A 14,753-nucleotide genomic window follows, 5' to 3' on the forward strand; every position below is an offset into this window, starting at 1 on the left:
ACCTATTTATATCACATTATACAACTATTCAAATTCAAAAATTTTACTATTCAAATCCCAACTTAAAATCCAAGATCGTAAATACATCATGCCGTTGATCTAGATTGAAGCTTGAAAACTTTTTTTTTTTTATTCAATGACTAAATAGCCTTTATATAGGCCGATATGCAACGAATACAAAAAATCAGCAACTAAAATGATATTATAATTACTGGAAAATAGGAACAAATCAAATACTTCTAAAAATTAGCTAAACAAACTTAAGACTAATTCAACTTATTGAAATTTAACAGACCATGTCTTAACACATGCACCGTAATAAAATATTAATTGCTATCAGTATATTAACTTAATTTTTTTTTTACCAACTTGGAATAATTTATATTCCGTAATATAGATGAATAAAATGTAGAAGACATTTTGTAACGAATATTTTCACGATTAATTTTCAATAATATTGCTACCATAAAAGATAAATACATTTAATTGATATGTCATTACGGTGGTTATAGAAAATTTAGCGGGCTGAGAGTTGTGGGATGAATCGAACAATCGAAATTCTAATATTTATAAGAAATTTTGTCAGCCGAAATCAACACAGCATTCGAATTCAATGTTGTATGCCGCATATGTTTCGCCTAATATGATTTATTTTGTTAGACTTAGTTTGTAGGTTATTAGATTCGGCCGAAAGTTTACCCAGAACACACATGAAAAGTAGGAGTTGTGGGTTCCCACGATATTAAAAAAATAAAAAAAAATTTACAAAATATTGCCACACATTGTATAGTGATTTTACTATATTGGTATAAAATTGTTGGGCTGTATGACAATTTGCAATATTTGTATAATTATATATATATTTATTTGTAATTAGAAATAAATTAGAATTAAATTTAAATAATTGAGCCAAAAATTGTTTGAACTAAGGCTTGGACCAGAGGGGCGTTTGTCCAAGTCCAATATATATTTATGTTATATATAAAATATTTATATGTAAAAGTTATTTAGAGTGTCATTGTTTTGTGTTTTAGTTTAAAGGATTTTATTTTATTTTTTTAATTTTAATGTTATGTGTGAAAAATTGTATATATTAATTTTGTTTACAGAAGGTGTTTAAATATATTCACAAAAGAAACAAACCCTTGATACTTATAGAGTTAGAGTTAGGAAGTGGTTTGGTACGAAGAATGAAATTGCATATAAATGAAAGTAGATGATAGAATTGGAGAAAAATGAAATTGAGTAGAGAATGAGAATTAGTTCTCTTGATTGATAAAACAAAGAATTCATTTGATAAATCTAAAAAAAAATGTAGATATATAAATAATCAAACAAAAATAAATGATTAATCCGATAAAAAGAGAATTTTAATGAAAAATATTTTTGGTAATTTTTTTTTAAAAATAATAAATTATATACGATGTTTTTTTAAAATTATATTTTAGTACAATTTCTTAAAATATCGTAAAAATTAAATACTTTAAAAATAAATTAAGTTTGTTTTTTTTAAAAATTAAAATAATATAATTTTAAAAAATTATAAAAATTAAATAGTAAAAAAGATTTTAAAAATTAAAAAAAATTAGGTAGTTGTGAGATTTTTGTTTAAATCTCCTTGCTTTTAAATTTTGAAGTTTTTCTAAATATTCTTTCGTGCATTTGTGTATAGATATATATATATATATATATTATTATAGGTAAACAATATAGTATTTATATATATGGTATCTTATTTTTGTTTTAAATTTTTTTAGACAACTAATATTACTATTATTGATATTTTTGTATCTAAAAAATATTAAAAAAATGTTTTACTTAAAAAATTGTATTCTAATTATAGGTAAAAAGAAAATATATCATTATATATATTTAGGGGCCATTGTTTTTGTTTTAAGATTTTTCTTTTTTTTTTTACATTAAAAAATATTAGGTAAGATTATTATTATTGTTACTGATATTTTTGCATAAAAAAATACTAGAAAAAATTATTTTTATTATTTATATTTTATAATTGTTGATGTATTTTTTAACAATAAAAAAGTAAAATCCGAAAATAGAGAAATATCTTCGAATTTGATAGAATTAATTCCTGAGATTATGAATCTCTAAACACCGTAGAATATGTAAATAACAATAGGAACGTATAAAATAAAGACTGGAAAATAAAATGGTGATTCCCAAATCTGACTTTGCTTAGTTGAAGTTGATTGAAGATCCTCTTTTTCGAACAGTACCGGATCCTTAAATAACCCCTTGAAAAAACGGTTCGAACCGTTATCTGGTCGGTTACCATAACCGCTGTTATCCACTCCAAAAGCTCTCCTCTATTGACACGTGTGTCAATCGTCCTACCACGTCCGACCTTCAAAAACCGTTCGCCAGTTGCAACTTCTTCCAACCGCCCCAGAACTGCTCTTTTTCACCCGACCTACATATGCTACTTCATTGCCCAACTTCATTTCGCCCGACTTAACCGACTGCGGGACGCCCGACCTGCTCAACCGACTTAGGACCATCCGACCTATTTAACCGATTGAGAATCAAACCAACTGTGTTCCCGATCACAGAACAACCGATCGGCTCTATTTGTCTTATCTCCTCAGAAGGACAGACTGTCCTCTTGACAGACCTCTGCGTCTGTCTATACTTCCTCCTTGCCCGATCTTCCTCTTGACAGACCTTCTTACACCCGACTTTCGGGATTTATCCCGATTAGATCCAACTTAAATATCCGAACTTATTTGGTCCCGACGACGTCCCATCTTCTCATCCGTCCGACGTTTGGGATTAATCCGACCAGGTTTGACCTTAACATCCGACCTTAGACTCATCCGACCCGGTTATTGCAGTCATACTTGGACTTTCAAAAAGCCCGCTAGACTTTTCGAATAAATCTTAACCTAATTTTGGCAGGCCCATTCTCTAAAACCTATCCACTATTTTTTTGTGCTCAACAATAATAAATAAAAATATTATTTATAAATATATTTAAAGGTCCTAATTTTTATTTTGCTGTGCCCTTAAAAAATCAGAATCGACTACAGAAGTAATGAACGCGTTTGTTTAGTTTATATATATATATATATATACGCATTTGTTTAGTTTATATATATATATATATATAATGTAGTTTTAATAATTTTAGTTGTGATGTATGGAAAATGGTGATAATATTATTGATAATGATGTATTATGTAATTTTGTTGATTTTTATTATTATATACATATATTATAAATCATAATTTTTTAATAATATTTTTGAAAACTTGTGTACATTCAAACTACTAATATTTGTTTTTCCTTTTTTTAATTGATATGTATTCTGAAAAATACAATAAATGCAAGAAACATGAATCCTATCATATCATATATATATATAATTATAGCAAAAGACATAGATTTCTCATTTTTCTGTAGATTTTTACAATTTTTTTAATGCAATTTTTTCAATATATGTCACTTACTCAATTACAGTTATTTTTTTTAAAAATAATGGGATAGTGAGATATAATAGGATAGTGGAGTAGTTTCTTAATTTAATTTATTTTTTATTTTTAATTCTCTCAATAATTTAGCACAATATCCGCAATTAGCCTCGAGAAAAATTTTCTACTCCCCCTTCTACCATTTGAGATTTCTTTGAAGAGGCAAAATCGTGGCAAGGATTTGGTGATGAATATTCAACACACCAAATAAATGAATATAAACTACTTGAAGAATATATAAAATCCAGTTTGATATTAAAGAAATATATAAATGTGTTAGGAAGTCAATCGTGTTCGATGATGCTTCTTTCTGAAAGTACAAAGTTGAAAGAGCAGCAAGCTCCTCCACAAAGTACATTGAACTAATAGACCTTCGACGTGGGCCTTATTTTTCACCTTCTTCTTCAAGTGATGAAGAAAACTACAATATGAAATATATACACTGTTTAGGACTATGATCATTGACTTGCCCAGAAAATCATCAGAGTGATCAATTATAGTGTATGCTCAGAAAATTTACCGTTCAAATGGGTACATCCATCTAGTGCACTGGACCGGCGAGTAAAGCTTCCTCTGGGAGATGGATAATTAGGTGTTCCATTGTATTAAAAAATTGTGTGGGAATATCTTCTCCAACTTACATAGCACAAGAGGTGCAGACTGTGTAAGTTCACGCAGTTGTTGCTGATACAAAGTACTACTACATAGTACTTGGAACAATATGCTGACCTCAGTCAATGCTTCCCAAAAGTAGTCATGCAACATAAAACGAGTTGCAATAGGAATAAGTCGTTGCGTGAATGCATGTGCATCATGACTTTTCATTTCTGACAATCCCATCCCCGATGCATCGATGCACCACCTTAGATTCGAAACATAATCATTTGGAAATTTAATGGAGCTCACCCACTGACATAACAAACGCAATTGTGCACGAGTGAACGCATAAGTAGCCTTTCTTTTAGGACCATCCCCATCGGGTGGAATCAAAAGCTCAGGCCGATAACAAAGAGTGTACATGTCGTCCTTCGTCTTTCCTGGTGTCTCCATAATTATATGTATAATATTATCGAACATATTTTTCTCGATGTCCATGATGTCTAAATTGTGTCATATGAGTAAGTCTTTCCAGTACGGAAGATCCCAAAAAATACTCTGTTTTGTCCATTTGTGTACCTGTCCATATCCGTGTTTGTTCTCCAAGTGGATCATTCACAACTCGTGGTATCATGCGAAGCCATTCCCATACCACCTCCCAGACAAACGACCTCGTGCCATATCAGTCTCCACATTTCCTCCTGTAAATCCTCTACTATCATTCCTAAACGGATGATCTGATGGAAGATATCGCCGATGGCAATCAAAATAGCAAACTTTTCTTCCTCATTGTAGTCTATGCGTTGGATTGTCATCTATATATACAGGACATTCTAACATCCCATCCGTGCTCCATCCAGACACCATACCATACGAAGGAAAATCACCAATAGTCCACAGTAGAGCAGCACGCACCCGAAAATTTTGCGTTGTGTATACATCATATATTACGTACCCTTCTTCCCAAAGATCAACCAACTCTTTGACAAGAGGTTGAAGATAAACATCGATGAGCTTCTTGGGGTTCTTTGGTCCAAGAATGAGCACTGATAGAAACACATATTTTTTCTGCATACAAGTACCAGGTGGAAAATTGTACAGAGTTAGAATATAACGGGCCAACACGAGTAATTCCCACCATAAGTACTAAACGGTGCAAAACCATCAGTACATTGTCCAAAACGCAAATTCCTAGGATTTCGACTAAAATCCGGATGAGTACGATCAAAATGTTTCCATACTTCACCGTGGCAAGGGTGGTTCATTTGCCCGTCTTGGTTAGAGTAGGTAGCATGCCACCGCATTGCATGCGCGGTTTCTTTGAACTCGTACAATTGTTTAATTCGTGGCTTTAATGGGAGGTAGATCATCTGTGACGCTGGGAGTTTCTTACACCAAGATCCTGTTCTCCACCTAGATACGCCACAACAATCGTACCCGTCTAACTGCTCTTTGTCCTTCCAAAACAGCATACAACCATCCACCCAACTGTCAATCTTCAGAGTCGGAAACCCCATATCTGAAGTCAATTTTCGTGTGCTGTAATAGTCTTTTGGCATATTATTACCAACAGGCAGTGCTCGCCGAGACATTTTACACAGATCGTCGTATGCAACATCTAATATGTTGTTTTGTGCCTTAATGCGCAACATCTCAATCACAATTGAAAGTTGTGTTTCACCAACACAACCTTCGTACAGGGGTTTATCGGCCATCCGTTGTGCGTTACTTAATCTGGGAGATGTCATTTCCTGATCTAAATGTTCAGAAAACGGAGAATCTGCAACTCTTCGATCTCATCATCGCTGCCGTTCGCAGTAACTGGCGTAACTGTAGATGCCAATCGGTTTGCCTTTCATTTTTATTATAGTTGGATCTGACTCCCACCTTATAGCTACTCGGAAATGTCAACACCTCGCCATGAAATAACCATATATGATTATTTGCAATGAACCCCCTTCTGAGTAGGTGTACCGTGACTTCCTCGAGGCTTCTATATTTATTATTTTTTCACTTCAAACATGGACATAAAATTTCTCCTCTGACGACCCAACCGTGTTGTGCTTTTGCCCATGCTACAAATGCTGCCACACATGCTTCAAATTGTGGGGACAAGTTTTGGTCCTCAACTTCCCTAGAATACATCCATGCTCTTCGAGAGTTGGTGTTCATTTGCACTGTGAACATTAACAGTAAAAAAAATAATTGGACGTCAGGTAATGCTATTAAGAAAAAGCATTTGATTATCTAATAAATTAAAATTCAAACACGGTAGTTATTATTAGAGAAAATTTGTATTGAAAAAAAAAATCCACAAACAATCAACTTGATTACATAAATTTATATATATTGAGTTGCTTATTGTTATGATATTTAATTTTTAAATAATACCTGCAACTAGGAGAATACATAGAAAATTGTTGCATTCTAATACATTATGTAAATCTCTAAAATATTTAAATAATCTAAATAAAAAATAAATAGACTTAAAAAAGTTAAAAAAAAATATGTAACAAATCTTTATTTAATAATCTAGATAATTTTATAAATTTCGACAAATTATAAATGCACTAAAATATATTTATGTAAAATCAATTCATGATATATAAAAAATCAACAAACTAATAAGAGATATATTCTAATTATGTGAATATTATAAAATGATTGTGAAACTAGGAAAACAATTGTAGCATTTTAAATAAAAAATGCTTGTACTCAATTAAATATATAAATTTATTTTCGAATTTTTAAAAGCTAATTGTAAAACATAACTCAATTTGAACAATAAAATAACATTACTACATTTTATTTATTAATTTAACCAAAAAAATTAGTAAAATATATAATATATATTTTTAACTATAATAAAAAGTAACTAAATAAAAAGAATTTAGCTAAACTTTAACGATAAATTAATATATAAACATTGGATGTTTAATGTTAAAGAGTAACTAAATCTCTAACCAAATAGTGTAAATTCTAACTAAAGAAATATTAGAAATAAATAATTTTTTTATACAAAGGATACCTTACAAAGCCAATGAAGAGGAAGGCGGTGGAAACGAAGGCAAGTGAATGATTGAAGCCAAAGAATCAGAAGAATTAAAGATAGGGTTGCAAGGAGGAATAATAGACAATAGTTTCGGAATTTTGGAGACCTTTTAATTAAAAAATTATTAAATATTTTAAGTACTTGCTTAAGAAATTCTGAGATTTTTTTTGAATGGCTTTAGATATTACTTCGGAATAGTCCGAGGCAAGGTATTGAAATAAATAATATTAAAATTAGCATCGGAAATTCCAAATTTTTTTTCTTCTAAAAAATAATACGTTAGCGTTGGAAAAGCCGAGACTTTTTTCTAAAAGATATTGAAAAATACATTAGTTTCGGAAATTCCGAAACTTTTGTTTCAAAATATTAATATCATCCTATAAAACACGGCCTCGGAAATGCCAGCCTCGGAAGTACCGAGACTTTTTTAATCGAAAAAATATATCAGCCTCGAAAATTCTGAGACTCTTCTCATTCCAATTAATATTAAATCACTGATCTCGGAAATGCCGAGACCTTTTCTATGTAAGGCTCGGAATCTCCAGCAATGGACTCGGATTTACCGAGACTAAAAATAAATAAAGTTAATAAAATATTTATAATAGACTCGGAAGTGTTTCCGAGGCAATTTTCCGGGACATTCTTACAAAATTCTAGTAGTGATACTGATACTTTTGTCCTTGAAACCCATGACCTCAGGTAATGAGTCAATCTTTACACCACAAGGTTATTCTTTATCGAACACATAATATGCTTTTCTTATTATTATTGTTATTATTATTATTATTATTATTATTTATTTTTTTTATTAATTGATGTGTGAACTCCAGCTACTCTTTGAATGTATGGTAAATAAGATTTAATTTGAACCAATGGTGTTACTATCATAAATTCATATCCACATCACAAAGCTATTATTATTTATAGTAAATATATCTATTTAAAATCTTCTTATTTGTTTATCAGTATTTTGACAGTGATTTGAAATAATAAAAATTTTAAATTAAAAAAAAAAATATGATTGATTTGTTACAAATAAAGAAATACTCTCTATATCGCACGTGATCACTGATTGTTATTTTTTTAATTGACCCATTCAACTAAGTAATTGTTTATAAGGTAATAATTAATCATTAATAAATTAAATTTAACATTATTTATATTTAATTAAATTACTTATATTCATATGAGCATGTGTAATGGATCACTTTTCAATGTCCATCTATTGGTTGATATAATGGGATAGAGATAATGGATTTTTTTATTTTGGTTGAAAATTGAAATTTTATATAAGTTTATATTTAAATAATATATTGATGTGATATTTTGTGAAATAAAATATTTTTTTTTTATCTCGACTCAAAATATATATTTATTTTATGTAATAGATTAAGAAAAAAATTATACTACACTCCATCCTTATGCCTCTAAGGTCACATTTATTTTTTGCTTCATTGTAGATAATATTAAAAATATCTTTATATTTGTATAATTTTTTGTACAAATATCATTTTATTAATTTTATAAGACACTAATGAAAGTTTTTTGCAATATTTTCTTAATTTGTACTACATTTTGATATAATACTTACTCCCTCCGTCCCATATATTTTGAGTACGTTACTGTAGATACGTGAATTTAGGTAAAATATGATTAAGAAATAATTAAGAAGTGTATTAGTTAATATTATTTGATATTAATAATTATATATTAAAATTAAAATAACTAAATAGTTTAATTAAAATTAAAAAAATTATAAATTATGATATTTAAAATATGATTAAAGTGTATAATTATTTTTTCAAAAAAAGAATGGACAAATTATGTGGGACAGATGAAAAATAGAAAATAGAAACAAATTATGTGGGACGGAAGAAAAATAGAAAATAAAGACAAATTATGTGGGACGGAAGTAGTAATATTTAAATATCAACAGACAAAAAATAAATAAAATCCTTAAAGCCGGACGAAGGTAATTTTTGTTTTAGTGAAAGTATGTGAAACGATATTAATATTTTTACACTTGCAAGTACAATAATAATAATAATAATAATTTTATAAAAAAATTAGGAATATTTTGATATTTATATATGTATTAGTTTTACTATAGTAGAAAATAAATATTTTTAGTAATAGATCAGAATGGTAAAATAGGTACATTAAGTTGGGACAAAGAATATATATATTTATTGAAAATTGACGGATGAAATAATATTAATTTTATTTATTGAAAAAAGCACGTTCGATATATATTTATAAATTACATAATGTGCTTGTCTTATTATTATTATTATTATTATTATTATTATTATTATTTGATGTGGAAATCCGCAGAGTGAGTGGTAAGTAAAAAATCTAATTCACGATTTTATCATTTAAAGTAGATGTAGTTCTTTAAAATCTTTCTATTTATTTATTTGTATTTTGATGTTATTTAGAAATAGTAAAAAATTTAAATTGAAAAACAAATTGAGTGATTTGTTATAAATAAAGAAATACTCTTTACATATCACCATATGAGGCATTATTATTTTTTAATTGTCCCATCAAACAAAGTCATTTTCTATTAAGGTAATAAATAATAATTAATAAATTAAATGAAAAATTAATTATATCTTATTAAATTACTTAAATATTCATATAATTAGAGCATGTGCAATGTATCAATTTTTTATGACCATCTATTGGTTGATGTAATGGGATAGAAATAATGGATTTGTTTAATTTTGGTTGACAATCGAAATTTTGATATAAGATTTTAATGTAAATAATACTTTGATATGATATTTTGTGAAATAGAATAATATTTTTATGTACTAGTTTAAATTATATATATATATATATTTAATAATAGATTAAAAATTATAATATTTTATTTATTAGTAAAAATGCGTAAGTTAATATTGATATTTTTATCTTTGCAAGTACAAAGAAAATAAATACTTTCATAAAAGTTTATAGTATATTAATATTTATATATAAATTGCTTTAATTAAATAAGAAATAGGTACTTTAATGTGACAAACAAAAAGGTTAAAATGGATATATTGAATTGGGATGAGAATATATAATTTTATTGAAAAACAAAAATACACATACAAAGTTTACCCTACGTCACAAAGTTATTATTCCATTCGTCGTACAAATATGTTCTCATTTGATCGGATACAGATTTTAATAAAAGTGAGTAATAATGATTATTTTTTCTTTTATAATAAAAAAATACAAAAATATAATAATTTTTTATTTGAAAAGAAAACGATAATATTTTTCAATGACAACCCAAAAAGGAAAGTGAGTATAGATTTGAACGACGGATGGAGTATTATTTAAATTGGGTGTAGTTCTTTATAACCGTCTTATTTGTTTTTTTTGGATTATGTGGGAACCCGCAGCCGCTACCCGAAAGTGCGCACTGAGTAAATTCTCGGCCGAACCTAATATCACACGTCCAACCCCTACACCACCAGGCCATCCTCTACAGGACTCATCGTCTTATTTGTTTAGTTGTATTTTGATGTGATTTAGAAATAATAAAAATTTTAAATAAAATAATTTATCGATTTGCTATAAATAAATAAATACTTTCTATATCCCACGGGATTACTCATTGTTAGTTTTTAATTGTCCCATTAAACTAAGTCACTTTCTTTAACGTTATAATTTAAAATTAATAAATTGAATTTATTATTAATTGTATTCTATTAAATTACTTTTATTTATATCATTAAAACACGTGCAATGGATCACTTTTCAAAGCCAATCCATTGGTTGATACGATAAGATAGAGATAATGAATTTATTTAATTTTGGTTAAAAACTGAAATTTTGGTCAAAGTTTTAATTTAAATAATATGTTGACGTGACATTTTATAAAATAAAATAATATTCTTTTTGTATGGACTTAAAATATATATTTGTTGGTTTCAGTAAATTAAAATATAATACTATTTTATTGGTTAATAGAAGTGTATAAGATCATTGATATTTTTGTTTTTACAGTATACATTGAAAAAATATTTTGTAAATATTAGAAATATTTTACTTTTTTTTTTTGTAAATATTAGAAATATTTTACTATTTTTATATATTTACTTTTACTATAATAATTAGAAATAAATATATATATTTTTTAATTAGAAAGACAAAAACTATAAAAATGAGTACAATAAATTGGAACAAAAGAAATTAATTTTTATGCAAAAATTGCGCAGATTAAATAATATTGATTTTTATTTTAAAAAAATAAATATACATCCTATATTTATAAATTATATAATGTGCTTGTCTTCTTCTTATTATTATTATTATTATTATTTGAGGTGAGAATCCGAAATTATTTTTCACATCTATGATATATAAAATTTAATTTTAACTCATGATCTCATGATTACAAATTCACAATACATCGTAAGACTATTATTATTTAAAGTGGATGTAGTTCTTTAAAATCTTCTTATTTGTTTATTTGTAATTTGACATTCTTTAGAAATAATTAAAAAAAAAATGATTGATTTGCTATAAATAAATACTATCTCCATGTCACAAGATTATTCATTCTTATTTCTTAATTATCCTATTAAACTATGTCATTTTCTATAAGGTAATAATTTAAAATTAATAAATTGAATATAAAATTTATTATATTTTACTCTCTTCGTCGAGCTTAAAAATTTATGTTTATATTTTTACATGCGAATTAAGGAATATGAGTATTTTAATAATAGTGAATATATATAATAATATAATAACCAAATTATTTTTACATTTTGATATTAGTGTATAATAAAATGAAAATAATAAAGTAAATAAATACAAAAAATATTAATAATTAGTGATAGAGTCTATAATTATTAAAAATGAGCAATATAAACCTTTTGAATTAGATAGACGAAAATATAAATATGTAAAGATTATAAACGAATAGACGAATATTAAATTACTATTAATGGATCACTTTTTCAATGTCCATCTATTGGTTGATGTAATTGCATCGAGATAATGAATTTGTTTGATTTTGGTTGAAAATTAAAAATTTGATACTATAAGTTTTGATTAAAAAAATATGTTGATGTAGGATTTTACAAAATAAAATAGAATTTCCATTGTCTCGACTCAAAATATTTATTTGTTTTTGTAGTAGTAAATTAAATAAAAATAGTATTTTATTAGCTATTGAAAGTGTGTAAAATCATACTGATAATTTTGTCTTTACAATTACACAGAAAAAAAATATTTTTATAAAAGTTAAGAGAATTTTGATATTTATATATAAAATACTTTTACTACAGTAGAAACTATATATTTGAACGAGACATACTACAGTAGAAATTATACATTTGAATTAGACAAACAAAAATAATAAAATTGACACATTAAATTGGGACGAAGGAAATTAATGTTTATTGAAAATTTCGCAGATTAAATTATGTTAATTTTGATTTCAAATAACAAAAATTTAATAGATATTTATAAATTATGTAATTTGCTTGTATTATTATTATTATTATTATTATTATTATTATTATTATTATTATTGTTGTTGTTGTTGTTGTTGTTGTTGTTGTTGTTGTTGTTTAACGTGATAATCTATGACTATTCTTCTGAATTCATGAACTCACGATGACAAATTCATCTACGAATTACAAAGCTATTATTATTATCTAAAATGGATGTAATTCTATAAAATCTTCTTATTTGTTTATTTTTATCTCATCGCGGTTTAGAAATAATAGAAATTTTAAAATAAAAGAAAGTTATTAATTTGTTATAAGTAAATATATTGTCTCTACATCTTATGAGATTAATTTATTAAATTACTTATGTTCGTACCATTTGAGCATGTGCAATGCATCACTTTTCAATATCCATTTATCAGTTGATTTAAAGGGATAGAGATAATGAATTTGTTTGATTTTGGTTGAAAAAATTGAAATTTTAATTTAAATAATATATTAATTGTGATATTTTGTGAAATAAAATAATACACCCGTAACGACTCGAAAAATACATTTTTTTATTGTAAATAAATAAATAAATAATATTTTATTAATTAATGAAAATGTGTAAAATAATGCTAATATTTTTGTCTTCGCAGGTAAAAATAAAAGAAATACTTTTATAAATACTAAGGGGCTGTTTGGTTCGTTGATTTGGTGGAATTCCATGGAATTTGGATTTTAAAATCCTAATGAATCCGTGTTTGGTTATAAAATTGATGATGAAATTTTAAGTGCATGAGATTTTAAAATCCTGTAAATGCAGGATTTTTCAGTAACAATGTACACCCTGTTATTTTAAAATCCATGTAATTGCATTTTACATTTTACTATTATACCATTCCATAAAAATAAAATCATATTTCTTTTTTTTTTTCTAATATTAAATGTATATATATTTACATTTAAATTATATTTTATTGATTTTATAAAATATAATATTATATTTAAGCATACTACTACAAATCATATATTTATATATAATTATTACTGTTATTTATATTTAATTATTTTACTAATGATAATTTAAATAAATTAATAATTTAAATTTATGTTACTAGTATATTAATTTTGTATTTTTAGTTTAAAGTGTTTTTTTATATTAAATATGAAAAAGAATATCGATAGTATAAAAAATAATTAAATTGTCGTATTTTTTAGTATATAGATTATATATTACAGTATATATTTTGTATAAATATATATTATATTTTTTTATTATTAATCGAAAATCGTATTAATTTTTTTTTATTATAATACACTAAATATAGTAAAAAATAAAGTTTACGGAAAAAAAAATGATGTAAAGTTTAATTTATTACAATAAATAAAACTCGTGAAGGATAATTACGTCATTTAAAATATCAAAAATCAAAATTCTTGAACCAAACAGTTTCAATCAAGGATTCCAAATCCTAAATACAATAAATCCTATCATATATAAATCCTACTGCAAAATCTCAATCCCATTAAAAAAGTCATTGAATCAAACAGCCCCTAAAAATATTTTGGTATTTATGTATGAATTATTTTTATTATAATAGAAAAAAATAAATATTTTTAAATGTAAAAAATAAAATGATAAAATAAGTATATTAAGTTGAGGTAGAGGAAATATATATTTACTGAAAGTTTGTCCAAATTAAATAGTAGTGATCTTGACTTCAAATAAAATAAAAGAAGAAAAATATATTCAATATAAATTTACAAATTACATAATGTTCTTGTCTTATTATCATTATTATAATTTTATGCGGGAATCCGCAATTACTTTTTGAATCTGTGACATACAAAATCTAATTTGAACATGTAAACTTGTGATTACAAATTTATCCCACATCGCAAAGTTATTCTTATCTAAAATGGATATGGTTCTTTAATATCTTCTTATTTGTTTATTTGTAATTTGACATACTTCATATATAATAAAAATTTTAAATTAAAAAAATTGATTAATTGGTTATAAATAAATAAATACTCTCTACATCTCACGAGATTAGCCATTGTTATTTTTTAATTGTCCCATTAAACTAGTCATTTTCTATAAGAAAATAATTAATCAATTAAATCTAAAATTAATTATATTTTATTAAATTACTTATATTCATATTGTTAAGA

The 14,753-nt window shown here is 25.8% G+C and overlaps 1 protein-coding gene across 2 annotated transcripts; it reads right to left on the minus strand.

The window, feature by feature from the left end:
* Positions 1–3,740: 3,740 nt before the first annotated feature.
* LOC127248658 (uncharacterized) lies at positions 3,741–7,225 on the minus strand. 2 transcript variants are annotated; one of them, XR_007838129.1, is made up of 3 exons: positions 7,114–7,225; positions 4,009–6,262; positions 3,741–3,909 (listed from the first exon to the last, which is right to left on the minus strand). XR_007838129.1 is itself a non-coding variant. In XM_051271114.1 (2 exons), exon 2 carries the CDS (start codon positions 5,831–5,833, stop codon positions 5,189–5,191), a length of 645 nt encoding a protein of 214 aa, XP_051127071.1. In that variant the 5' UTR covers positions 5,834–6,262; positions 7,114–7,225; the 3' UTR covers positions 3,741–5,188. The 2 variants fall into 2 exon arrangements, 1 of the variants encoding a protein (XP_051127071.1); XM_051271114.1 differs by having other exon boundaries at positions 3,741–6,262.
* Between the last annotated feature and the right edge of the window lie 7,528 nt (positions 7,226–14,753).

This window comes from Andrographis paniculata, unplaced genomic scaffold (assembly GCF_009805555.1).
Source record: "Andrographis paniculata isolate CXL003 unplaced genomic scaffold, ASM980555v1 Contig34END, whole genome shotgun sequence".
Lineage (NCBI taxonomy): Eukaryota > Viridiplantae > Streptophyta > Magnoliopsida > Lamiales > Acanthaceae > Andrographis > Andrographis paniculata.

Bases quoted from the DNA above. Each gene is read 5' to 3' on its own strand.
- LOC127248658 (XM_051271114.1), bottom strand. From the start codon at position 5,833: ATGACATCTCCCAGATTAAGTAACGCACAACGGATGGCCGATAAACCC.